Source organism: Gopherus evgoodei, chromosome 4, assembly GCF_007399415.2.
Source record: "Gopherus evgoodei ecotype Sinaloan lineage chromosome 4, rGopEvg1_v1.p, whole genome shotgun sequence".
Lineage (NCBI taxonomy): Eukaryota > Metazoa > Chordata > Testudines > Testudinidae > Gopherus > Gopherus evgoodei.
This window is the reverse complement of record NC_044325.1, coordinates 33156392-33184252: the sequence shown is the minus strand read 5'-3', so window position 1 is coordinate 33184252 and position 27861 is coordinate 33156392. Positions and strand designations below refer to the sequence as shown.

Here is a 27861-nt window from a genome sequence, read left to right as displayed (position 1 = left end):
TTGCAGGATTGGGGCCAGAGTGTTTACTATTCAATTGAAACTGGAGAGTTCGTTCGTGTTCTCTCTCCAACACACACACCTGATGCTATGGAAGTTGCTCCTGCTGAGCTGCAAAAATGTTAACAAATTCCCTGGAATAATTGCATTTTGCATCCATCAAACTAAATGAAAATGTAAAAGAAATGCCTTTTTTTTTTTTTAAATGTTCACAGGAATTTCTTCCCATTATCCTGTGGGGAAACTTATTGCAGTTGGGGGAGGAAAAAATGCAAGTAAGACTCCCTGGTCTCCAAAAAGAATCTGATCTCCTGGAGCAGCACTAGACTCAATGGAGAGGAATGCTGCAGCAGGGTTTTTACATTGGAGGGAACCAACTCCTCAGAGGAAGCACTGCGTTAAGCCTGCCCCTGCACATTGATAGCTATGACCTCATTAAGCCACCACAGCGGGCAAGTCCATAGCAGGGCTGCCCAAAGGATTCGGGGGCCTCTGGGCAAAGCAATTCGGGGGCCCCTTTCATAAAAAAAGTTGCAATATTATAGAACACCATAGTCTCGTGGGGGCCCCTGCAGGGCCCGGGGCAAATTGCCCCACTTGCCCCCCTCCTCCCCCCAGGGTGCCCTGGTCCATAGACTGCATTTGCATTGTGTTTTCTTAGAGCTATAATCAAATTAAAACAGTGTTTGCTAATTTCTTCTTGTCGTGAAAGACGTGGAAGGAAAACAGTCACCTGCTCAGACATGTCAAGTCTCGCTTGCCTGCAGTGAGGCTTGCTCCTTTTGCACTTGTTCTAAGGCAGCTTCTCTAATCTCCCTCCTGCCATTAGGGACTTTTAGCCTGTGGTTTAAGGAGCTATTTAAAGTCTTACTCCAATTTCTCTTCTCTTACCTCTTGTAAACTGCCTCACATGGTCTGCCCTCTATATGGCACTTTCATGACCACTGCCTGGAAATGACATTCAATAGGGGTATGTTTTCATGGCTGTACTTCAAGTACCAGAACTAGAGGCTTGTTAAGTGCCCATCATATGTTTCTTCACTGAAGTGCATGCAGTTAAAATGGCCCCATCCATGTGAAATTTGTTTCAAAGTCTCAGACCCTCTGAACTCAGGAAGCTACCAATAAGTATCAGGGGAGTTGGATCAGTTTTACAGCCTAGTGGAATCTCTCACTGTCAAGTGAGAGACTAGAACTAGACCCCTGCTCCGACGCTGGGAGTGGTTCTGAGGAAACTGTAAATCCAGCTATTTTTCAACGGGGTGAGAGGAATGTGAGTAGGCACAGCTGTGAATTAAGTCCTATTCATTACACATCACTTTGAAGGACAGTTGCTTGAGGCGGGGGGCAGGGGGAATGGAAGGGAAACTGAGGATAACACTGGCTGAAGGACATATATATTGTCAGATTCTGGCTTCACTGAAGCCTCTTTACATTGGTACAGCAACATAAAAGGGCCAGAATCCCCCCTGAATTTCCTGAATGCAGCCAGCAGGGGCAGCACAAGGCCAAAGGAGACAGACTTATGCTGCCCTTCCACATCGTGGGATGTGCTGGGGTATTTAGGACAAGAAGTGGCTGGAATGCAAAATATTGGCAATTTTACACTGTGGAGCAGCCCAAAGGCAGCTGAAGCAGCTCCTAGAGCAAACAGAGTTAGAAAGGTGCCAAGAAGACGTAAAATGACCTTTGCTCCATCCTCATGCCTCCAGATTGCAGCTCTTAGGCCTAGTCTACACTAGCAGCGTTAAACCGATTTAACCCTGCACCCGTCCACACAACGAGGTCTTTACGAGAGGAGTAGCGCTGAAATCGGTATTGCCATGTCGGATGAGGGTTAGTGTGGCCGCAAATCGACAGTATTGGCCTCCGGGCGGTATCCCACAGTGCACTATTGTGACCGCTCTGGAAAGCCATCTGAACTCGGATGCACTGGCCAGATAGACATGAAAAGCCCCGCAAACTTTTGAATTTCATTTCCTGTTTGGCCAGCGTGGAGAGTTCACCAGCACAGGTGACCATGCAGAGCTCATCAGCACAGGTAACAATGCAGTCTCCTGAGAATCGAAAAAGAGCTCCAGCATGGACCGCACGGGTGGTACTGGATCTGATCGCTATATGGGGAGAGGATTCCGTGCTAACAGAACTCCGTTCCAAAAGACGAAATGAAAAAACATTTGAAAAAATTTCCAAGGTCATGATGCAGAGAGGCCACACCAGGGACTCAGTACAGTGCCATGTGAAAGTTAAGGAGCTCAGACAAGCCTACCCAAAAACCAAAGAAGCAAATGGAAGGTCCGGGGCATGGCCGAAAACATGCTGCTTCTACGCTGAGCTGCATGCAATTCTAGGGGGGTCCGCCACCACTACCCCACCCCTGTCCGTGGATTCTGAGGTGGGGTTGGTAATCTCAATCATGCCTGAGGATTCTGTGGAAGGGGAAGATGAGGAGGAGGAAGAGGAGGATGAGCTTGCAGACAGCACACAGCACTCTGTTCTCCCCAACAGCCAGGAGCTTTTTCTCACCCAGACAGAATTATCCTCCCAGCCCTCCCAAGCCACTGGCCCAGACAATGAAGCCATGGAAGTGACCTCTGGTGAGTGTATCTTTGTAAATATAAAACATGGTTTAAAAGCAAATGTTTTTAAATGATTAATTTTCCCTGAGGACTTTGGATGCATTCACGGCCAGTATAGTTATTGGAAAAGTCTGTTAACATGTCTGGGGATAGAGCGGAAATCCTCCAGGGACATCTCCATGAAGTGCTCCTGGAAGTACTCCAAAAGCCTTTGCAGAAGGTTTCTGGGCAGGGCAGCCTTATTCCGTCCTCCCTGGTAGGACACTTGACAACGCCATGCATGTAGCAAGTAATCGGGTATCATTGCATGACAAAGCCTAGCTCCGTATGGTCCCGGTGATTGCTGGCATTCAAGCAACATCCATTCTTTATCTCGCTGTGTTATACTCAGGAGAGTGATATTGTTCATGGTAACCTAGTTGAAATTCAGGAATTTAATTAAGGGGAGATGGCCATTCCTACTGGGCTGTTTGCCTGTTGCTTAAAAGAAATCCTTCCTTGCAGGTAGCCAAGCAGGGGCAGGGGGTGGGGATTGGCGCTGAGCTTTTTCATGTTTGGCTAGCAGTGATCTTCCATGATACCAGCCACGCGGTGGGGGGAGGGGTAAAGCACTCATCCCAGAGAATTGGATGCGGGGGGGAGCGGTTTCTGCTGCTGCATGTTAACAGGAAAGCAGCAGCACTGAACAGGATTTGCTTGGTATTTGGGAAAGGAGGGCACTGTGTATATGAAGGCTGCAGAAGCCAAAAGACAATGGCTTACCATGGACGCATGCAAGCTGAATTCTGCTGCCTGGACCTGTGTCTGTGAGATCTCTAACACCAGAGCCGCAGGCACTCAATATTAAGATGCAAAATGCGACGTTGTAGTGAAATCACATGGGCTATGTAAGGTGAATAGCGTTGTTCACCGTGAAAGAGTATAACCATTGTTCCGTAAAATGTATCTTTTAAAATACTTCTCTCCCTTTTTTCCCTCCCTCATGCAGCTGCAAATTTTTCAAGCCTCCCTACTCCATCCCGAAGGCTATCTCAGATAAGGCAGCGGAAAAAAAAGACGCAAGATGAAATGTTCTCGGAAATCATGGAAGTGACCCGCAATGAAAGAGCTCATCTGAATGAGTGGAAGGATGTGGTATCAAATTACAGGAAAGATGCCAGTGAATGTGAGGACCAAAGTGAGGACAGGAGGGACGCTCGAGATGAGAGGTGGTGCCAGGAAGATCGGTGTAGGCAGGAAGATCAGCGGTGGCAGGATGCAACGCTGGGGCTGCTGCGTGATCAAACTGACATCCTCCGACGTCTAGTGGACCTTCAGGAACAGCAGCAGGATGACAGAGTTCCACTGCAGCCACTGTGTAACCACCCTCACCATGTTCCATATCCTCCTCACCTAGATGTATAAGAACGTGTGGGGGAAGGCTTTGTGCACCCGCCCACTCCACCCCTGTGGACAGCCCAACCAAAAGGCTGTCATTACTTTGAAATTTTTTTAGTGGCCTTTTCCTTCCCTCCTATCCTCCTCCCAAACCACACCTGGGATATCTTGTCAGTTCTCTCCCTCTTTTTATAATGACTTTTTAATAAAGAATACATGATTTTTAAACGATAGTGACTTTATTTCCTTAGAAAGCAAGCTGTAATCGAAGCGGGAAGGTGTGTTGCTGACAGGGAATGAGTCAATCAAGGGGGAGGGCGTTCATCAAGGGGAAACAAACACAGCAGTCAGACCATACCCTGGCCCGTGATGAAACTCGTTTTCAAAGCTTCTCTAATGCGCACCACTTCCTGGTGGCTCTTCTAATCGCCCTTGTGTCTGGCTGCGCATAATCAGCCTCCCACCATAAAGGTCTCCCCCTTACTCTCACACAGCTTGTGGAGCACACAGCAAGCAGCAATAACAATTGGGACATTGATTTGGCTGAGGTCAGAGCGAGTCAGTAATGTGCGCCAGCGCGCCTTTAAACAGCCAAATGCACATTCTACCACCATTCTGCACATGCTCAGCCTTTGGTTGAACAACTCCTGACTACTGTCCAGGCTGCCTGTGTATGGCTTCATGAGCCATGGCATCAAGGGGTAGGCTGGGTCACCCAGGATAACTATAGGCATTTCAACATCCCCAACTGTTATTTTCTGGTCTGGGAAGTAATTCCCTTGCTGCAGCAGTTTAAACAGAGCAGTGCTTCTGAAGACGCGAGCGTCATGAACCCTTCCTGGCCATCCCACGTGGATGTTGGTGAAATGTCCCTTGTGATCCACCAGTGCTTGCAACACCATTGAAAAGTACCCCTTGCGGTTTATGTACTGGGTGCCCTGGTGTCCCGGTGCCAAGATAGGGATATGGGTTCCATCTATCGCCCCACCACAGTTAGGGAATCTCATTGCAGCAAAGCCATCCACTATGACCTGCACATTTCCCAGAGTCACAATCTTTCGCAGCAGCAGCTTAATGATTGCTTTGGCTACTTGCATCACAGCAGCCCCCACAGTAGATTTGCCCACTCCAAATTGATTCTCGACTGACCAGTAGCTGTCTGGCGTTGCAAGTTTCCAGAGGGCTATTGCCACTCGCTTCTCAACTGTGAGGGCTGCTCTCATCTTGGTATTATGGCGTTTCAGGGCAGGGGAAAGCAAGTCACAAAGTTCCATGAAAGTGCCCTTATGCATGTGAAAGTTTCGCAGCCACTGGGAATCGTCCCACACCTGCAACACTATGCGGTCCCACCAGTCTGTGCTTGTTTCCTGGGCCCAAAATCGGCATTCAATGGCTAGAACCTGCCCCATTACCAGCAGGATCTCCAAAGCGCAGGGGTCCGCGGTTTGAGAGAATTTTGTGTCCATGTCCTCATCACTCTCGTCACCACGCTGCCATAGCTGCCTCCTCCTCACCTGGTTTTGCAGGTCCTGGTTCAGCATAGACTGCACGAGAATGCACGAGGTGTTTACAACGATTGCAGTCTTGATCTGAGCAGGGTCCATGCTTGCTGTGCTATGGCGTTTGCACAGTTCACCCAGGAAAAAAGGCAAGAAACGGTTGTCTGCTGCTTTCACGGAGGGAGGGGTGAGGCTGTACCCAGAACCACCCGCGACAATGTTTTTTGCCCCATCAGGCACTGGGATCTCAACCCAGAATTCCAAGGGACGGGGGAGACTGCAGGAACTATGGGATAGCTACCCACAGTGCAACGCTCCGGAAATTGACACTAGCGTCAGTACATGGACGCACACCGCCGAATTAATGTGCTTACTGTGGCCACATGCACTTGACTTTATACAATCTGTTTTAAAAAACCGGTTTCTGTAAAATCAGAATAATCCCGTAGTGTAGACGTACCCTTAGAGATGCAGCACAGAATCTCACCTATGATGCAGAACCTCGACACTCAACACAGAAGATATAGAGGTGGGAGACTGCATAAGGGATGGAAGAAAAGACATGAAGGAGAGCTCTGTAAATTTTACATTATGGATCAAGTTAACTTAGTACATAGGAAACAGAAGTGGTTAGTTTGAGGGTATCACTGGCTCCGGGCAAGCCACAGTTCTGAGAACTCAAGTACAGTACAATAGAATGGCTGCCCTCTTGTCTCAGATGAAGATAAGAGGAAGCACTAGCCTCTCCCATGCTACCAGAACCAACTCTTCTGAATGCTTTGGGCAGCAGACTAAAGTACAGCAGCACAGAGCTGAAGGGAAAATGTCAAGACATGGCTCTGCTATCTAGAGTGCATGATAGGGTTAATGCACAACTGACTTGCCAGCTTGAAGGAGTAGGAGAGAGACACCACTTACAGTAAGAAATTCCAGTAAACTGGAAATTGCCAGCAGAGAGGAGCCTGCCTCAGTTTGCAGTTTATACATTTGATACTCAGCAGGCTTAGTAGACCTATTCATAAGATGCAGTGGACAGCTGGCCCCCTAGGTTGGCAAAGAGAAAAATGTATTTACAAGGTGAGGTTTGCAAACCATAAAGAACTGCCATGTTTTCAGCAGGAAGTGTTATGGGCATATGTTGTAGTGACACTGACACTCCATCATCTCAGAGCCAGGAGCTTCATCTACTTACAGTTTGGGCCCAATCTTGAAGTCAATTGCAAAATTTCCTCTGGCTTCAATGTAAGCAGAACTGGGATTACATGATTCCAAGATTCAGCCTCCAGAATCAATCTCAGACGGTCTTTTGATTGCATCTGACTCTGGCTGAAGTGCCACATTCTTCCATTGGAAAGGCAAAGAATTACTCAACCAGCCCAAAGCATTCTCTTTGTTGCTAGTGGCATGACAGTCACAATCAGATATTTATCCATAGGACAAGCAGAAGAATTTTGTCTGTTTTTGCTTACCATAAAGGTTTCATACACAGTAAAATAAACAAGTGAATTGGATGCTGCAAGGTAGAGGACTTCAGTATTAGTCTGATTCAGTTCTGGAGCCCATATATAGTAGATTCAGTGAAGTATTTGTTGACAGCTGTTTCCCACAATCTTAGTCACACATTGAGTCTATCAATTTTCTTCAGCATGAATCCTAACAGAAGCAAGCAGGGCTAATGCAAATTCACTGAGCAGAGCCGTCCCTTGGGTACTGTGAATTGGGGTGACTGTTCCAGGCCCCGTGCTTTGGGGGGCCCCGTGGGCCAGACCAACTGGCTGGTATGGTCAGTCCTGGAAGTGACGGATTCATCACTTCTGCTCCAGACCCTGCACCCTCTTAAGGACAGTCCTGGTACTGAGGCAACCCTTCCTGCCACAGGTCACTGCTATCTTCCCACATTACCAGAAACAGGTCCATCCATGTTTCTAGCACAGAAAAGACGGTTACTCACCTTTGTAACTGTTGTTCTTCGAGATGTGTTGCTCATATCCATTCCAGTTAGGTGTACGCGCCGCGCGTGCACATTCGTCGGAAAACTTTTACCCTAGCAACTCAGTGGGCCGGCAGGTCGCCCCCTAGAGTGGCGCCACCATGGCGCTCCATATATACTCCTGCCGGCCCACCCGCTCCTCAGTTCCTTCTTGCCGGCTACTCCGACAGTGGGGAAGGAGGGCGGGTGCGGAATGGATATGAGCAACACATCTCGAAGAACAACAGTTACAAAGGTGAGTAACCGTCTTTTCTTCTTCGAGTGATTGCTCATATCCATTCCAGTTAGGTGAATCCCAAGCCTTACAAAGGCGGTGGGGTCGGAGTGAAATGTGGCAGAATAAAACTGCCGAGCCAGAGGCTACAGCCTCTCTTGAACCAGGGCATACTGCGAAGCAAAGGTAAGGACCAAGGACCAATGGAGCTTCGCGACCGGTCTCGTGGGTAGAAACACGAGCCAGCAAGGCGGCAGATGAAGCCTGAGCCCTGGTAGAATGCACGGTGATGTGGCTTGGGGAAATATGAGCCAAATCAGAACAAGTGGGGATGTCCGCCATCACCCAAGATGAGATCCTCTGAGAGGAAAACAAGCAAGCCCTCCCTTTGGCCCGCTACCGGGGCAGAGCTGGGGCACCTTAGGAAATGATTCTGTCAGCACAACATAATGCGAGCACTCCACAGATGTCCAAGGAGTGCAACGGTTATGCCCATTGCGTTGAGCTGTGGGTAACATGAAAGGCCAAAACACCTTAGGGAGGAAAGCCGGGTGTGGTCATAACTGCACCTTGTCTTTGTGGAACCTTCGTAAGAGCTCTGATCTCAGAGACCCGTCTGGCCAAGACTAGGTTGAGGCCCCAGGCGGGGCTGGGCGGCGCACCCGAGGGTGCAAGCGCTCCAAGCCCTTGAGGGACCTCGAACCCATAGTGGGACACTGAACGTCCATCTTAGCCTGCTGGAAGGTAGGGATGGCTGCTGAGAGTATCCTCAGCGATGATACCGCCAGATCCTGCCGCTGAAGGCCAGAGGCAGGCCAAATAGAGGGGATCGAGACCTCAGCAGGAGCAAGATCGAGCGTACTGCAGCTGTAAAGGAAACGCTTCCACCTGGCTCGGTACGTTGACCAGGCGGAAGGCTGCCTGTCACCCCGACTCAGGTACGTGAGGCGAAGAGGCTGCAGGTCCAAGTGACGAAGCCTGTCATTGCCCTGAGTGATGAGGTCTGGGCTGACAGGCCGAGCAACGTGGTATGTCAGTGCGTAACGAACCAGTGGGAACAGCGGGAAGGCATAATGCAGTTGGCCGTTCCACGGCATCAGGAATGCGTCCAAGATCGATTCTGAGGAGAGACCTTGGAAGGAGCAGAACACCTGGCATTTCCTGCACTCGCGGTGAGCGAACAGGTCTGTGTGAGGAACCATTTCCACTTCCGGAAAGCGGGACGGCTCACATGGGGCAGAGTGATGACTCGTAAGACAGGAAAGACCTGCTGAGTCAAAGAGATAAGACGTTCCGAACGCCTGGGAGAAAGGACGTCGCCAGCTCCATCGAGTGGGCCATGCAAAAGACCCGGAAATGGATGGCCTCCTGACAAAAAAAAAGGGGGAAGGACTATGTCCCCCCTGAATGCTTATGAAGCACCTGGCCATTGTGTTGGCTGTAAACACCGAGATACAACGGCCTCGCAGCTGCCGCTGGAACCCCTGGCATGCCAGGCAGACTACTCTCATTTTTGGGGCATTAATGAGGAATGCCAGCTCCCTAGAAGACCGAAGGCCTTAAGCTCGGAGGTGACCATGAGCACTCGAGCAGAGAGATGATGCGTCCGCCGTCAGGGGCAGTGAGGGCTGGGGCGGATGAAACCGCATCCTGTCCACACCAAGGAGGGAGTTAGCCACCACTCCAGGGAGCCTAAGGCGTTCGAGGGAACGGTGACTACCATGACCATTGGCTCCCTGTCCAAGCGGTACGCCGAGGTGGGCCGGACTTGGAGAGGACGGAGGCGGAGCTTGGCGCATTTGGTTACAAACTTGCGGGCAACCATGGACCCAGGAGACTGAGACAAGAACGAGCTGAGGTCGTTGGGAAAGCCTTCAGACCTCAGATGATTGATGCCATCGCCTAAAACCGCAGTTGCGATAAGCAGGCTCCGGCTAGGTAGGAGACCAAGATAGCCCCTAGGAAGCCCAACCTCTGCGTGGGAACCAGAGCGGATTGCTCTATAGTAATCATCAGGCCTTGATCTGAATAAGACCGTGACGATGCCCACGGGCTGAGTGGTTTGTGTGTCAGAGTCTCCTCGGATAAGCGAATCGTCCCAAAACGGAAAAACGCATATCCGACATAGCTACGGTAGGCGGCGACTATGGCCGTAAACCGGGAGTATTCACCGCTGGCTATAAAGCGGAGGCATCTCCCATGTGGAGGGAAGATGGCATTGCGAAAGTACGCGTCCTTCCTATCCAGGGCGGCATAGTAGCCCCCCGGAGGCAAGGATGGAATAATGGTTCCCAGGGATACCATGCAGAACTTCAACCTTATCCCAAACCGGTTGAGTCCATGCAGGACCAGGGAGGTCTGAGACCTGTGGTCGAGTGGGGGACTAGGGCATAACGGGAGTAAAACCCCTAGCCCCTTTCGTCCGCTGAAGGGGGACAGGGCTGGAGCAATTTAAAGGTGGTACCTATGCTCCATCGTGCGCAGGACCCAGCGATCTGAAAGTAACTGGGGCCATGCCAGGAGAAAGCGGGATCAGGATCCCGTCCTGCGACTGGTACACCGCCTTCCGGCGAACCTTGGAAGGTCCGTCTTTGGTCCCAGTGGTAATTGCGAGGGACCTTGACTTTGGCTTTTTAGGGGGCCTGACGTTTGTCTGCGACCACCTTGGCCTTGCCGTTTTCCAGAGTTCTGCCTCTGGCTAGGCACAGAGTATGGCGGCTGGGGCCATAAAGGCCTGCGTTTGGTCGCAGGCGTATACATGCTGAGACGCATTAGGACCCTATTGTCCAGCAGGCTTCGCAGTCTGGGGCTGTCTCTGCCGCGAAGATGCCTTTACCAACAAAGGGTAAATTCTTTCCCCCGTCCTCCAAGACGGCAGCGAACTCTAGGTGGGAGGTTCGAGGGAGAAACTCCTCCACCCAGGTGCTATAATTATCGCAGCTAAGCAAGGCTTGTTGCTTTGCTACCCAGAGGTGCAGGGCCCCTGCAGAGTACACCTTGCATTCGCCAAGGCTCTTTCTGCTTCGGGGCTGGCGCCCGCTGGCCATGATATCAGGATCGTGGTCCTGAGCATAAGATCCGCGCATATGGGGTGACACGGATGCGTGTCCGGACGGCCATGGAGGTACTAAAAGAGGGCACGGGCCGAGTCTCTGACTCACTCGGACCTTGCCCAACTCGGCACCGGGGACCGGCGTCAGGAGGCGTATCGGTACCTGGAACGAGATCCAGACCCGCAACCAGAACGGTGTCGGGAGGTGGACCGAGATCTCGAGGCTCGGAGAAGAGCTACAGGAGTCAAGGTACCTGCCCCGGTGCCAGATGTCGGAACGGTGCCGATAGCGGGTCGGCGAACGGGATACCGACCGGTGCAGTGAGTGTGACCAGTACCGAGGAAAACAGTACCGGAACTGCCAGTGGTGTCCGGCGTGCCGACAGGACTTGGAGCGTCTGCGGGACCGTGATCATGGACGGTGCCGCTCTGCTGTACTGACAGGGGACAGTCCCTTGAAGAGACTGTATTACCCGTACCGGCGGTGCCCAGGTCAGGCAGCACTGACTCCGTCATGGCACTGAGAGCCCTCGCCGTTGGTAACATCTCCGGCGCGCAGGGAACAGCAGGCTCAACCACAGTGCGTACTGGGGAGCTGTCAGGCACCGGATTCGACGGCCCTCGTGGGGCTGGGATCCATGGTACCGAGGTCATCAGAGCTTCGGTAGGTGCCGGTGCCGGGAGAACCGAGTTAGATAAGCCGTCTGGCTGGGGTGCCGTCAGCACTGAAGCAGCGGGAGTAATACGCTCAACCACGGCGCGTGCCGGGGAGCCGTCGGGCACCGGATTCGATAGCCCTTGTGGGACTGGAATCGACGGTGCCGATGGAAGCAGCCGGAACAGGAGCTCAACCACGGCGCGTGCCTGGGAGCCGTCAGGCACCGGATTCTATGGCCCTTGCGGGACCGGGATCGACGGTGCCGACGTCATCGGTGCCGCAGCAGGTGTCGGTGCCGGGCGATCCGACTTAGACTATCCCTCTGGCCGCGGTGCCGTTGGCACGGAAGCAGCCGGAGGATTAGCTCAACCACGGCGCGTGCCGGGGAGCCGTCAGGCACCGGATACTACGGCCCTTGCGGGACCGGGATCGACGGTGCCGACGTCATCGGTGCCGCAGCAGGTGTCGGTGCCGGGCGATCCGACGTAGACAAGCTCTCTGGCTGCGGTGCCGTTGGCACGGAAGCAGCCGGAGCAATACGCTCAACCACGGCGCGTGCCGGGGAGCCGTCAGGCACCGGATTCTACGGCCCGTGTGGGACTGGGATCGATGGTGCCGACGCCATCGGTGCCGCAGCAGGTGTCGGTGCCGGGCGATCCGACGGAGACGAGCCCTCTGGCTGCGGTGCCGTTGGCACGGAAGCAGCCGGAGCAATACGCTCAACCACGGCGCGTGCCGGGGAGCCGTCAGGCACCGGATTCTACGGCCCGTGTGGGACCGGGATCGACGGTGCCGACGCCATCGGTGCCGCAGCAGGTGTCGGTGCCGGGCGATCCGACGTAGACGAGCCCTCTGGCTGCGGTGCCGCTGGCACGGAAGCAGCAGGAGCAATACGCTCAACCACGGCGCGTGCCGGGGAGCCGTCAGGCACCGGATTCCACGGCCCTTGTGGGACCGGGATCGACGGTGACGACGTCATCGGTGCCGTAGCAGGCGTCAGCGCCGGGCGATCCGACTAGACGAGCTCTCTGGCTGCGGTGCCGCTGGCACGGAAGCAACAGGAGCAAGACGCTCAACCACGGCGTGTGCCGGGGAGCCGTCAGGCACCGGATTCTACGGCCCTTATGGGACCGGGATCAACGGTGACGACGTCATCGGTGCCGTAGTAGGTGTCAGCGCCGGGCGATCCGACTAGACGAGCTCTCTGGCTGCGGTGCCGCTGGCACGGAAGCAGCAGGAGCAATACGCTCAACCACGGCGCGTGCCGGGGAGCCGTCAGGCACCGGATTCTACGGCCCTCGTGGGACCGGGATCGACGGTGCCGACGTCGTCGGTGCCGGGCGAGCCATCTTAGACGAGCTGTCTAGCTGTGGTGCAGCTGGCACAGAAGCAGCAGGAGCAGTAAGCTCTACCACGGCGCGAGCCGGGGAGCTGCCAGGCACCGGATTCCCTGGTCCTGGGGGACTGGAATCGACGGAGCCGAAGTCATCGGTGCCTCTGCAGGCCGGATAACGCAACTGAGGCGAGCTCTCTGGCTGCGATGCAGGTGGCACGGAAGTAGCGGGAGCAGGGGGCTCAACCACGGCGCGTGCCGGGGAGCCGCCAGGCACCAGCAGGAATCGTAGACTCTCTCGACCTCGGAAGAAGGGAGCGGTGCCGAGTCGACATCGGTGCCGGCGACGGTCGGTGCCGAAAGGCCTTGGTGGTACCGGCGGGGACCGGTGCCGAGGAGGCGCTTCTGCCCGCCGCTTGAACATCGCTCCGCGCCCAAGGTGGAGGGGCAAGTGAAAGTCCCGCACCTTTTTGTTCTCGGCTTAAAAGCCTTGCAAATGGGGCACTTATCTGTCAAGTGTGATTCCCTGAGGCACTTCAAACAGGAGTCATGTAGATCTCTCTTCGGCCGCGGCTTCTGGCAAGCCGGGCCCCTTTTAAAACCCGGTGAGCCATGCATGGCTCCGGCACTGGGCTCATGGAAGGGGCTACTTCCTGAACCCCGCTAACTAAACTAACCATGTTAGCAAGGAAAACACGTATAACTATACAAATATATATATAAAAGTGTTATAACTGCATAATTATATACGAGAAAACGAGTAGCTAGGGAAGTGGAGGTCAGCTAAGCCGCGCTCCACTGTTCCAACGACCGACACGGGCGGTAAGAAGGAACTGAGGAGCGGGTGGGCCGGCAGGAGTATATATGGAGCGCCATGGTGGCGCCACTCTAGGGGGCGACCTGCCGGCCCACTGAGTTGCTAGGGTAAAAGTTTTCCGACGAATGTGCACGCGCGGCGCGTACACCTAACTGGAATGGATATGAGCAATCACTCGAAGAAGAATCCTCAGCTCTCACTCTATTAGTTTTAGGTGGAAAAGAATTATTAAGAATGAGCAATAGAAAAACTCAAGAAAGGTAGAATTAGGTGCTTGTACTGTGGGTCAGATGAAATGGGATGGCAGGTATCCCTCTGTATCAGGGAAATGTAGGGGATCTCAAGAGTTAAAGATGAGATTAGCCAAGAGGCCTGGAAAGAGAGTGAAATAGGATGAGCAGTGGCCTGAAGTGGCTAAGCAGAAGATATTGGTATTACTAATAGCATAAACTTATAGGTACAAACACTCCACTTCAGAGCAGTTTCTCTGTTATTTACTAAGGCCAACATTTGCAGATTTCGATTCCTAAAGTTTGCCATCCGAAACTATACTTAAAAATTTCTAGCCACTTCAATTGGAGCCACAGATGCTAAGAACCTCTGAAAAAATCAGGCCACCTATTTAGATTATTAGCACAGGGTACTCACAAATGGAAAATTTTGGCCAAAGAATCAACTCTAGCACAAAGACAGCTTGACCCCTAGTGTCAAAGAACAGGGCTGCTACAGTCAGCCACATAATGGAGACCCAACAGATCTATAATGAGGGGGCTTTTCAGCACTGGCCTAGCCCATCTCTCACTGTTGAGAGTTTTACCGCTGACTCCAATGGGGGAGCAGAGCTAGGCCATTGCTGAGTGCTTTCAAAAATCCCATCCATCAGCTATTTTCTGGAACTTCAGTTTGCTTTAGTGTGCTGCTAGAGTGATTACAAATGAAGCATGAACTCGTAAGCAGCACTGGGGAAAATGGGCCCTGCACAGCAGATTTTTTTCCTGATCTTCACTTGCCTCCATACGAGCCTTGTAGAAATCCACATCATGCAGTTTCTCTTTACACCGGACCAGTTCCATCTCGAGTCTCTCGACTCTGTTTGCTCTCTCTCTCAGTGAATCCAGTTCATCCCTGTATGCTCGGGCAGAGCGTGCATCAGTTGCCAGGTGGATGTTCTGGGAAAACGGACAGACAAATGGAAAAAAATAAAATTAACCCCCCCCATGCTGGTGAAAACTCATGACATACCCCTTTCCCTGCCCCCAACTCCAAATGAGAGGAAGTGAATGGAAAGCCAGGAGTGACCCCACGGTGCAAGTGTGGGGAAGCCTTCAATTAGCCATCAAACTCATTGCAGGATTGAGTGGTAACTCAGCCTACAGGGATTCTTCAGTTTTCAATGATCAGCGCTGTATATGCTCCAGGCGTTATTGGACAAGCCAGTGAACTGAGCAGATGAGACCTGCTCTCACCAGTAAGTCACTGCATTACTCTGTTACAATCAGACCAACATGCTGCAGTAACTTGGTTCCACCATTCAAATTTCATGAGAAGAATTTTTATCTTACTATTGAAAGCAATTGTTAAAGTGTTGTGTGTCACAGCAGTGTTACAACTGAAGAAGCTCCACTTACCTCCTGTTTTATTTTCTGCAGCTCTTGTACAAGCTGTTCTGCTTCATGTTTAGTGTCCACAAGTTGCTCAGATTTTTCTTCCCTGAAAATGATTAGGGAAAACTTAATAAGAAACTATAACAAGGGTTCCTGGAACAATACTTATGGCATTAACATCATGGCAAGATGCAGGGGGTATTAGTCACCAGGAATATCTGAACACAAGACCATCTAGATTTTCTTGGTGCTGCTCCAGTTTCAAAGTTACCAATAGCTGCAGATGTTTTCGTGTGGGGCCCTGAGACACAGGAAATTTGGGACTCTCTCTCTTTTTTAAATCATCATTTCACCTGCCATTCCTACTGCCACAGCTAACAGCCATTTGTAATCAGTTCTTCCCAACAATCACTGCCAACAAGCAAGGGTAATATGTATGCATGTGGGGAAGGGGAAATACCAACTGGAATCAACAATCTTTGAAAACGTACGGATGGCATAGGGGTGGGCAGGGAAAGAAGGAAAAGGGGAAGAAAGTGTGAGGGATGTGGGAAGGCAAGAAAAGAGGGAAGGGAAAGACAAACTAATGGATGTTTGAGATTGGTGACAAGAAAGAGGGGAGATGGGAGAAGGCGAAGCCAGCTACATTGCGAGCATCCTTTCCTTGAGCAACCGCCCACCCCCAACATACAAGACCCAAATCTAGAGCAAGTCTGCACGCAGAACTCCAAGACAAGTCAAGTTGAAGCCAATGGGCAACCCGATGCTGCAAACGCAGGCTTAATACATGTTTACTTGACACTGTTAGCAAAGAACCTGAAATAGAGAGCATTTCTCCAGCAGCCCAGGCGTTTAGTGACTTACAATTCCTGTCGGACCCTTCTCAGTTTTGCTCGTGTGTCTGCCAGCTCAACAGCCAGGTGCTGCTTGTCCTCACTGGAGAGACGACTGGCTAGGTTTGGTGAAGAGTCTGGACTAGATGTTTTCAGAGGACTTGGTGGTTGCTGAGACTGCAGATAATCTCTCTCTTGAGTGAGATCCACAATCAGCTGGAAAAAGAGAGAGGCCAGTGGCATTAACAAGAAATAACAATACATTGCACTTATAGCTCCTTTCACTCAAGCATCTCAAAGTACTTTGCAAAGGTGGGTAATTATTAGCCTACCTGACAGATGTGGAAACTCAAGCACAGAAGGTTCAGGTGATGTACCTAATGTCACACACTCAAATCAGTGACAGAGTTGGGAACAGAACACAATTTTGATTCCCAGTCCTTTGCTGACCACGGGAATACATTACTTCCTAGTGTTTTAGATAAGGACTTTATTTTGCTTTGAGTTTTTATAAAAACTGCAGCAATTTACAGGTTTAACGAATACAATCAGAGTCAAATCAATAACAGTAGGAAGAGGAGAAAGTTAAGAGATCTCAGTCGGGAGAAGGGAAGTTTCTAGCAGAGATCTGAAATAAGATTATTTGATGAGTCACAGATAACGAGAAAAGAAGTCACTGGTGGCATAAGCTAGAGAGAAGGCTCTTAAACCAACAATGGCAGATATTGTGGGAAGGACGGAAAAGTATCCACTCGGAGAAGAGAATAAGAGACAAAAACTTTATGGCAAATTCACAAAAGAAAGCATATTGTGTTTCCTGCACACACTTCTCCTTCACAGATCAATTCTCTGTAGCTCGAGTATACAATTTATGAGAGCAGCAAGGCATGATTAAACATCACTCTAACGAATGCTAGAATTTTCAGAGATTTAATAGAGTGACAAGAGACTGAACCTTAAATGAAACATAGAGGCTATCAGTACAGAAGCAAAAGACAATAGAAAAGCAGAGCCTGTGTCTGATCCCTCAAATAAACTGTATGAGAAACAGACATCTCATTCATACTTCTGTGCACTCGTCTCTCTCATCAATAAGCCTCTTGAGATGGAAAACCATATTCCTTGAGAGAGACTCCAGTTCTTCTGGGGCCATATCTGGCAGCTCTAGCCACTGCAAGTCAAACACATTCTCCTGGTTCTGAGTCACCTGCAAACAAGAACAAAATACAGTTTTTGTTTTTTTAATTTTCAAATGTTGCTTGTTGAATTGATTCATTCTGTGCAAGGATTTTCTTTCAAGTTTGCTACTTATATAACTCAGCTGTTGGAATCAGTACAGTTCCTCTTCCAATTGTCACCAATTTTCAAGAATTAATGAGTGGGCAAACCTAATCATAAATGTCACTTTTCAGCAAATATAGCCAGGAAATGGTGCAGAAATGCTCAGTTCAACTGCAACATCATGTAACAAAGCTTCTAGTTTTCACAAGATAGCTAGATTTAGAAAAAGTGGCTGGATAATTTTGTGCTCAAGAGTACTGTACTCAACTCTCAATCTTCATGCGAGTGAGCTAGTCTCTGCAAGAGTCAGGAAGGTATTGGCCCTGTATTGCGCAATTAGCTAGATGCATTATTGTGGGGGTGACAAGATTTGTGCATCCCCTGACGCTCTGGTATTTGATCACTGCCACAGGGAGTATCTGACTTAACAGATCTGATGTGGCAGTGATCTAATCTGGTATGGAGAAAAAAATTTTTTTTTAAACTATAATTCTCTAAAAATTGCTTTTTTTTTTCCAAATGATGTTGCTGAAAAGTGCACTGGACTGGAAAGGTTCTTTTCAAGTTGCTATGTCCACATTTAGAGCTATGCATGTTTCTGCTTTTACCAGAACCATATTCTTTATATTCCTTAGTCTTTAAATGAAATTGCTAGTCTGTAGCATCTGCTTTTAGAAAGCAGGTTCTAAAATATATTAAAAGGTTATTGTCAACATCTTCTAACAGTATGTGTTCCCTAACCCCCCTAAGTTAGTTGGTTTTTCGCTTCTGCATCAGATGAAGCCAGCACATCCTGAGAGAACGTGCATTTTGTACTTGAGGCCTGTCCAGCAGAGGGCATTTACAGAAGGCTTCACTGAACTCCCAGAAGGTGGGATGATAGTTGTTTGAGCAAAAAATCTTTTTCTTTTAACGAAGCATTTAGAATCCAGGCGACATATGTCACCAAATTATACCATTTTTAAAAGATTGAAATCAAATTTTGGACCATCGATAATATTTTCAAAAGCACTTATGTGATTTAGGTGCTCAAGTCCCAATTTCAAAAGTGCCACAGGCACTTGGGAGTCTCATTGCCTTCTAATGGGACTTAAGCTCCTAAGTGACTTTTGAAAATAAGACTAAATCACTAAAGCGCTTCTGAAAATTTTACCTGAAACTCTTTCTGTGTATCTTTATAAAACTACTTTCAGTCTGAGCTGACGTTTGGCAGTTCTGACATTTATCACTGGCATTCTTTGAGAAGTAGTTAGTCCAGTTAATTTCCCAACCACCTAGTAATTTTACCTTTTAATTTGATTACACTTAGAGAGAAGCAGTGATTCCCAGCTCATGTAGACATACCTGTGCTAGCACTACACAAGCTAGCATGCTAAAAACAGCAGCATAGCTGGAGTAGCAAGGGAAGGTGGCTCGGGCTAGCCACCCAAGTATGTACCTAGTGCATCTGGGTGGGCACATATTTGGCAGGTAGCCCAAGCTGCTACCCAGACTATCTGGGTTATACTACTAGTTTTAACATGAGTATGTCTATGCAAGCTGGGAACCATACCTCCAAGCCCCAAAATAGATATATCCATACATTAATGGAATATATCTTTTTGTGTCAAACACACTAGTGCCACTATGAAAGGTTAACCTGTGCTACTACATAGCAAAGTAAACAATACCACTGAACCATCAGGAGAAGAAAAAAAGAAAGCAAGCTTCAAGTGCTGAGAACCCTACCTCCTGAATGTGTGAAACAATTGCAGCCTGAGTCTCAATATCCAGTTGTTTTATTCTTTCGATAAACTCTTCCTTTCTTTCACACTGTAAACAAACAGGAAATAAATACACATGTCACTTGAAAACAGCTATGGATCAAAACTCTACCATGGTGTTATTTTTTTTGAACATCTCTGCACAGCTAAAAGGACACTTGCAACACCAAGGGCCAGGCTCTGTCACGCTTACTCACATTGAGTAACTAGCGCTTTATTGCACTATTCCAATGCTCCTTGAGGTCACTGAACTAACTGACGAGTCAATGAACATGCGGTCTGAGTAAGGGTGACTGAGTCCTGCCAAAAGTTTTTAAACTTAAGGCTAAGTTAAATGTAAGAAAGAAACCCAAACAAAATCCAACCTCCCCCCACCCAAGCTAAAAATCAAGGATTGGATCCATAGCCGGCGTAAATCAGCAAAGCTCCACTGATTTCGAAGGAACTACACCAACATATAGCAGCTGAGGATCTGGCCCTAACTTTACTTTACATCATTTAAACCATTTGTTTACTTTTTGCATTTTGCTCATCTTGGGCAATGACAACAGATCAGTAGGTTTTGCTTTTGCTTCTGCTCACTTCAGCTTCATTTTTTGGTTCTTGGGCACTAATTAAATGTTTGCTTTGTATGTAAAATATTTAATGAAAAATAAATGACATTTTAACTCCATAGCTTCACAACTCTATTTTTATCAAATTAGTTTTGTAAATCTTAGAAAACAAAAAAATACTCCACACAATGAGAGTCTGAAAATTTGGGACCCCAAGTTGGCAGAATCTCTAGACAGAAGTAACAGAGAAGTTGAACATTTCCACAGTCCGTTTTCTGTTGATTCCATGATACACAGTGCCGAATTTGGCCAAATTCTGAGTACAACCATTCACTTCAGGTCTTTAAACAGGAATTGAGACTATTCAGCCCCTTGCCGAATCAGGTCTTTTATTCTTTGTGTTAACATGTGTTAGTAAGTATAAAGTTCCGAACATGAAGAGAGCACTGCTCTGACATAATTGACTTGACACAGCTGGGCAGGGAGAGTGTCCTAAGGCATGACAAGAACATTAGACAGACACACAAACAAGGTCAATTATAAGCAAAGACTGGCCCACAACATTCCTATTGTCTGTTACAACAGTTTACAGTGGAATTCCAAACACAGAGCTTTGGTGTGCAGGACACTGATTCCTTTATTTGGTTAACTGTCATGTATTTCAGGGGAATTTACCATATGTATCGGCTGTCCACTTGGTTTAACAACACAGCATAAAAACCCTCACGTGATCATACAGAGTTCCTATTTAGGACTTTCTAGCTACACATATTAAAAAAAAAAAAGGTGCGGCTGAGTAGTATGCGTTAGAAGACAGTGATTAGATGATGGCTTATCTATTCTCTTTGCACTAATGTACTCCACTACATTCCTGTATATTATAACAACAAAAAACACCAACCCCAGAACAAAAACAAACCAATTCCCTCTCTCCCACAACAATCCTTAGACTAAGGAGATTGTTCACACTCCCATTCTCTCCTGCAGGAATTACTGTGTGCCAATGATTTGGATTGCCTAATTGTGACAGCATGTATCAAAGTGCTGGTTCAGACAGTGGCAAGGCAGGTGGCAAGTTGAGGCTATAGCTTATTATGCAAAATGTGCTAATTTTTCTCCCATCTCCTTTCCCCTGTTTTTTCTGTTTCATCCATCTATTGTGTCTTACAATTCTAGACCACAAACTGTCTGGGGCAGTACAGCACTTAGCATAATGGGACTGGATCATTGATTGGCACTTCCAGTTCCAGCACCAAAATCAGATTCAAATGACATATTAAAATATTTTGTAATTCCATAAGGCATGTTCACCTGTACAGCACAGCCCAACACCAACAACAGCATCTTCTTAATTTCATCCATACTTTTACCTACATTGAAAGAAAAGAGGCAAATCAGTCCACATGCACAACACAAGTCATGAAAAATACTTGCATAAAGTGATTAACTCAAAACGAACAGCAAAGCTCTGTTGGACTGCATATATACACCCACATCTTTTGATTTAACTGAGTGCCTGCATATATACACACACATCTAGATCTGTTTAACATGATTTCAATGTAGCAAAATGGTTGTTATAGATTCAATTAACAGATCCATCAAAGCACTTATGCATTTGCCCATACAGGCACCATGCTTGATCCCTTAATTCTGATGAAGTAAAAATACAAAGCAGGAGTGGGGGAGGGATTGTTTTTAAAAGGAAACCCCTCTGGCAACCCAAATTACACATTTTAAAAGTAATCACCACACAGCTTCCCCCAGAGTTAAAATCAGAATGCTGAAGACTACTAGTGCGTACTTAAATTCATTGTCCATCAGAGTGGTATGCTTCAGCAAGGAGCATTGTCTCTGTTTTGCAACCAAGTGTACACACTTTGAAGTGAATGCTCCATGTGCTAAGAGAAAAAAAATGGGCTGTGTAGAACAGAGAATATTCAGCCACCACATGCTCGTGGATCTGGCGGGGAGAAGGGGCATAAGCAGGATGCTATTGCAGGGAATCTTGCTGTGACCAAGAACCCAGCAAGTATCATTCTCATTCTTAGGTGAAGAAAAAGAGTGCTATGGAAGGGAAATTGCTCTGGCTTATTGCCAAGTTCAGATCTTGTCTCAGCAAAATTAAAATATGGCTATTACCTCCTCATTGGGAAGTAAAGAAAGTTATATAATAGTAAAATAAAGGATGAAGAAATTAGAAGAACAAAAGGTTGAGATATAACTGAAATTGCATCTCCAGCTGGTAAAAAACTGGAGGCAAGTTAGATTCAAAATGCAACATCCAGGAAGCGCCTGACATCATACACACCATGCCAAAAAAATGGGCAATGCATAGTTTTCTCTCCCTTACCCATCTGTAAATGTATGCACTCTTCACACACTGTATAATAGTGAGATAAACACTTTAACATTCTGCACCTCTCTACTTGGGTGTTCGATTGTTCATATCTATATACAGGCAGAGGAAGGAAATTCCCTCTGCTCACTGAGAAGTTTGTGTGTGTAACTGTATTAACACACCACCATGCCCTTGTAAGGCTGTGCTGTGCTGTAAGTTACATGCATCTGCAGGACTGACAGTAGAGAACTGGAGTGAAATTGATTAATCAATTATGCTAACCCAGCATTTCAGATTAACAAAGAAGGCACACTGACCTAAATTAGCAAAGGGGTGGAGTTTCAACCTGAGACTCTTGCAATATAGACCAACCAAAGTTACTCTTAAAAAAAGAATTATTTTGTTTTTTTTTCTCCCTATTTTCTTTTAACAAAAGTGCCCTGAAGCGTCTAAATAAACCATTTTTGTTAGCTAAATTTTCCAGGACAACCTGAGGACAGAATGCTTTATCTACTTAAAGAAAAAAGCAACAATTTTATAAGTATCAATTTTAAAAGACTTAAATAGTTTTTCAAGAGTGCTTCACACAAATTCGCAGTGCCTGATATGTATAAGAGCTGATTTATCAGTAGGGCTCCATTAGTAGAGCTCTAGTCTTCTAAGAAAACCTACAGTTGTAAACCCTGCCAGATCCCAGGCTATATTACAGGTATATTTTTATTTCCCTTAAGACTATTTGAAACCTATTTTTTCAAAAAGGGTTAACATCCTTCCTACATAAACACACAGTGTTACAGTATTCATGGCTCACTCTCTTTTGTACAATTGAATTTTTATGTACACATAGAATCCACAGTTTCGCACAAATAAAATAATGGTACATTATTCTGAGAGATACAGGCAACGTGAAATGTAGTCAGTACCAAAAATGAACAGAGTTAGAAGTAGTTTCAGACAATATTTCTGCTTCTATGTACGCTTGCCCATTCTTCTGGCATTACAATCAAATTTTCCTAATTAAATTTTTTTCTGTGTCTCCTGTTACACCATGAAAGACCCTATGTAAAACTGACTGACTATATAGGAAGATTTGTTATTAGGTGTTTTAACAACAGGAACATAAACAATTCAGAGACGTGTTTTTAAAGTTGATGAACCTTTTAAACACTATTTACAAAAAAAAAACAACCTCCAATACCTTTCTCCATCCTCCTACCAAATGCAGCTGAAACTTACTATATAGCAAGTGCTGTCTCAGGTGAATCAGCTGATCCTGCATGGGTGTAAAGTGAGCTTTCTTCCTGTGCTTATAAAATACTCCTTCTACAGGAAAGGGGCCCCACACATTTTGAAGCCAGTGTCTGATAACTATTTGGTCCAGTCAGTCACTATTGCCCTAAGCAGATATTTAGCACTGGCCAGAAAATTTAATTTAATTTAATTTTAAAAATGGAGGTTCTGGCATCATTCCACATCAGTTTCAGACCAGACTCTGAGCAGGGACTTGAACCTTGGTCTCCCAGATCCCAAGTGAGTGGCCCAGTCACTGGTGTTCTTCTGGGGTCATTCTCTCTGACCAGAAATTCCCATCCTGGGCCTGAGACACCTTCCTGACAAAACTTTAATCAAAATGGACATGGCTTTGGCATATCGGTATTTTCTGACAAAAAAAAAATGTGTCATTGAAATATTCCTGCAGTTTTACAGATATTGCCCAGGCACACATCTAACAGGACAATCCTAAGACAATTTTGAAATGAACAGTTTACATTCCAGGAAGAGCAGAACATGGATCTAAATTAGAAATCTTGTTTGCTTCTGCATTATTTATTTGGCATATACAATCAGGTCAAGTCAAACCACAGCATTCTTATCAACAATGTTCAAGGCATGAAAACCTCCAGGAAGCTGAGTAATTTTGCAGTCCTCAACCAAGTGTGTGATGATTTGTGGCTGTCCACACTGACATAGTGTACTGTCTTTAAAATGCCACCGAAATTCTGCGGCAGCACAAATTCCATGTCTGATACGAAACTGGTTGAGAAGGCTCCATTGCCATCATAATAAGTCAAACCCAGGTTGACATTGTGTGGTGTCCAAGATAAGATAATGATTTGTCACTTTCTCTGCGAACCATGAAGCTTGCCCTATGTCCTCTACTGTAAATCTCTCACCTGGTAAACTTATCCACAACGAGCGCTCTGAGGGCAGACGACCATGTGGTGGATTAAACAAATCTTTAATTAACAGTAGATGTGGTATATCACACAATTTCATCACGAACTTTGCTGCGTTTTCCCCTCTGCGAACACTGGGTGGAGCAATATTGCAAAGAACCAGTAATCGTGGTAGAGGAGAAGATTTAAGTATGCCTGAAATAATACACACGTTGGAATGAAGTTCTATGTCAATCATCCTTGTGTGAGATGAGCGAACCCATACTGGAGTGCAGTACTCTGCTGCTGAATAACACAGCGCCAAGACTGAAGTGTGTAACATTTGGAAATTGGCACTCCATGTCATTCCGGCCAGTTTTCCGAGCAGGTTGTGTGCGTTTTGACCTTAGTTGCTGACTTTGTACAATGGTCATGATATGTGAGAGTTCTATCCACAGTGAAGCCTAGATAGAGCAAGTGTGACTCATGCTTTATTCACTGACCACTGAAAACTATATTCATCTCTCTGCATGCTTGTGCATGATATAAATGGAAGACACTCGACACGGAGTATGTCTACACTACAGGATTATTCCAATTTTACTTAAACTGGTTTTGTAAAACAGATTGTATAAAGTCGAGTGCACGCGGCCACACTAAGCACATTAATTCGGTGGTGTGCGTCCATGTACCGAGGCTAGCGTCGATTTCCGGAGCATTGCACTGTGGGTAGCTATCTCGTAGCTATCCCATAGTTCCCACCATCTCCCCCAACCATTGGAATTCTGGGTTGAGATCCCAATGCAAAAACAGTGTCGTGAGTGATTCTGGGTAAATGTCGTCAGTCATTCCTTCCTCCGTGAAAGCAACGGCAGACAATCATTTCGCGCCCTTTTTCCCCGGATTGCCCTGGCAGACGCCATAGCATGGCAATCATGGAGCCGTTTTGCCTTTTGTCACTGTCACCGTATGTTTACTGGATGCTGCTGACAAACACGGTACTGCAGTGCTACACAGCAGCATTCATTTGCCTTTGCAAGGTAGCAGAGACGGTTACCATTCCTATTGCACCATCTGCCATGCCATTGTAAATTGGCAATGAGATGATGGTTATCAGTCGTTCTGTACCGTCTGCTGCTGTCCTGGGTGCTCCTGGCTGGCCTCGCTGAGATCAGCCGGGGGCGCATGGACAACAATGGGAATGACTCCCCGGGTCATTCCCTTCTTTATGTTTTGTCTAAAAATAGAGTCAGTCCTGCCTAGAATATGGGGCAAATGTTCTAGAGAACCAGAGAGCACACCTGCTCCGTGTCAGAGCCCCGGAGATCCCACAGAAATGATGAGCTGCATGCCATTCTAGGGGGTACCCCTGCAACAACCCCACCCATTGCTTCCCTCCTCCCCCAACCCTCCTGGGCTCCGTGGTTGTGTCCCCCCATTTGTGTGATGAAGTAATAAAGAATGCAGGAATAAGAAACACTGACTTTTTAGTGAGATAAAATGAGGGGGAAGAAGCCTCCAGCTGCTATGATAGTCCAGGCAGGACATTAAAGGGTGGCGGGGGAGAGGAGCCCAGCCTCCCGTTGCTATGATAGTCCAGGCAGTACAGAATCTTTTCTTTAGACATGCGGCGGGCGGGGGGGGAGGCTGATGGAGCTCAGCCTCTAGTTGCTATGATGAAGACGGTTACCAGCCATTTTGTACCATCTGCCGGGAATGACCAGGAGTCATTCCCATTTTTACCCAGGCGCTCCTGGCCGACCTCACCAAGGCCAGCCAGGAGCACTCATGGGCTGCTGCTGCTGCTAGATAGCAGTCATAATGTACCGTCTGCCACCGGGAAGGGGATGCTGGTGTTCAGCGCTGCAGCACTTCGTCTACCAGCAACATGCAGTAGACATAGGGGTGACGCTGAAAAAAGGCGAGAAACGTTTTTTTCCCATTTTCTTTCGGGGGCGGAAGGGTGTAAATTGACGACATATACCCTGAAACACCTGGGAAAATGTTTTTGACCCTTCAGGCATTGGGAGCTCAGCCAAGAATGCAAATGCTTTTCGGAGACTGTGGGGACTGTGGGATAGCTGGAGTCCTCAGTACCCTCTCCCTCCCTCCATGAGCGTCCATTTGATTCTTTGGCTTTCCGTTACGCTTGTCACACAGCACTGTGCTGTGGCCTTTGTCTATCATAGCCTGGAGATTTTTTCAAATGCTTTGTCATTTCGTCTTCTGTAACGGAGCTCTGATAGAACAGATTTGTCTCCCGATACAGTGATCAGATCCAGTATTTCCCGTACGGTCCATGCTAGAGCTCTTTTTGGATTTGGGACTGCATCGCCACCCATGCTGATCAGAGCTCCACACTGGGCAAACAGGAAATGAAATTCAAAAGTTTGCGGGGCTTTTCCTGTCTAACTGGCCAGTGCATCCGAGTTCAGATTCCTTTCCAGAGCGGTCACAATGGTGCACTGTGGGATACCGCCCGGAGGCCAATATTGTTGATTTTCGGCCACACTAACCCTAATCCGATATGGCAATATCGATTTCAAAGCTACTCTTCTCGTCAGGGAGGAGTACAGAAATCAGTTTAAAGATCCCTTTATACTGATATAAAGGGCCTCGTTGTGTGGACGGGTGCAGGGTTAAATCGGTTTAACGCTGCTAAATTCGGTTTAAACGTGTAGTGTAGACCAGGCCAGTCTTACTTCCACTATTAATCAGGTGCCTCTTATGACAATAATTGGCCATTGCCACCATATCTACATACGAAACACTCTCAAGTATGTCGAAGGAGTGTGACTAAGTGCTTACCTGCATTAGGAAGTTATCGCTATATCCCTATGAAAAGAGGGCACCATTAAAATACTTTGTCTATTGCACTGTTCTAAAGACAGGATTGGGGAATGCCATGAATACTGTTAGTGGTTCGATGACAATAAGTGATAACTATCGAGATAATAATTATGATCATTGCACTCTAATCACTATAGAGTAACATCAAATACATACTTAACTACCTGCAGGCCTTACTACAGCTTACAGTATTAGCTCACGTACAATACTTCACCAAAAATCTGTGTTTAACATTTATCAGTATGCCTATTGGTATGGTAACTGAGGCAAATAATTAACTAGGATAGCTGTGATGGTACCTGTAATTGCCCGCAATGAAACAAAGTTTTCCAAAAATAATGTGATTGATTTTGGCCAGTAAGCAGGGCCAGCCCTGGGTTTTTTGCCACCCCAAGCAAACAAACAAACAAACAAACAAACAAACAAACAAACAAACCCCTGTGTATGCGTGGGCGGGGGGGAGGTGGAACTGCGAAGCAAAAAAAAACAACAAAAAAACACCTGTGGGGCGGCCAGAGCGGCAAAGCACACACACACACACAAAACACCTGTGGGGTGGCCGGAGCAGCAAAGCACACACACGCACACACGCACAAAACACCTGTGGGGCAGCCGGAGCGGCAAAGCACACACATGCAACACCTGCGGGGCGGCCAGAGCGGCAAAGCGCACACACACACAGAGAAAACACCTGTGGGGCAGCTGGAGCGGCAAAGCACACACACGCACAGAAAAAACACCTGCGGGGTGGCTGGAGCGGCAAAGCAGAGGGGAAAAAAAACCAAAAACCCTGCAGGGCAGCCGGAGCCAGGGTGCAGGGGGACTCCCTGTGCTGCAGATGTGCAGCGAAGTGCGTGCCCGGTCTAGCGGGGGAGTTGGGGAGGGAGCGGGGGGGGCAGAGAGAGAAGGGGGGCAGCCCAGGCTTCAGCGGGGCACTCGCCACACGGCCCCTCCCACCGCGCC

General features: G+C 47.8%; 1 protein-coding gene across 3 annotated transcripts in view; it reads right to left on the bottom strand.

Moving 5' to 3' along the window:
• The window catches only part of CCDC88C (coiled-coil domain containing 88C), a 147945-nt gene that overhangs the window by 51268 nt on the left and 68816 nt on the right, over window positions 1-27861 (bottom strand). For all 3 annotated transcript variants that reach the window (XR_003999944.1, XM_030558915.1, XM_030558916.1), the window contains exons 5-10: window positions 20863-20921; window positions 18963-19046; window positions 17020-17160; window positions 15985-16169; window positions 15145-15226; window positions 14527-14685 (exon numbers count right to left, since the gene is read on the bottom strand). Coding sequence is in view for 2 of the 3 variants with exons in the window: in XM_030558915.1 (XP_030414775.1) it covers window positions 14527-14685; window positions 15145-15226; window positions 15985-16169; window positions 17020-17160; window positions 18963-19046; window positions 20863-20921 (710 nt within the window). In the remaining variant the exon portion in view is untranslated. The remainder of the gene's footprint in view (window positions 1-14526; window positions 14686-15144; window positions 15227-15984; window positions 16170-17019; window positions 17161-18962; window positions 19047-20862; window positions 20922-27861) is intronic.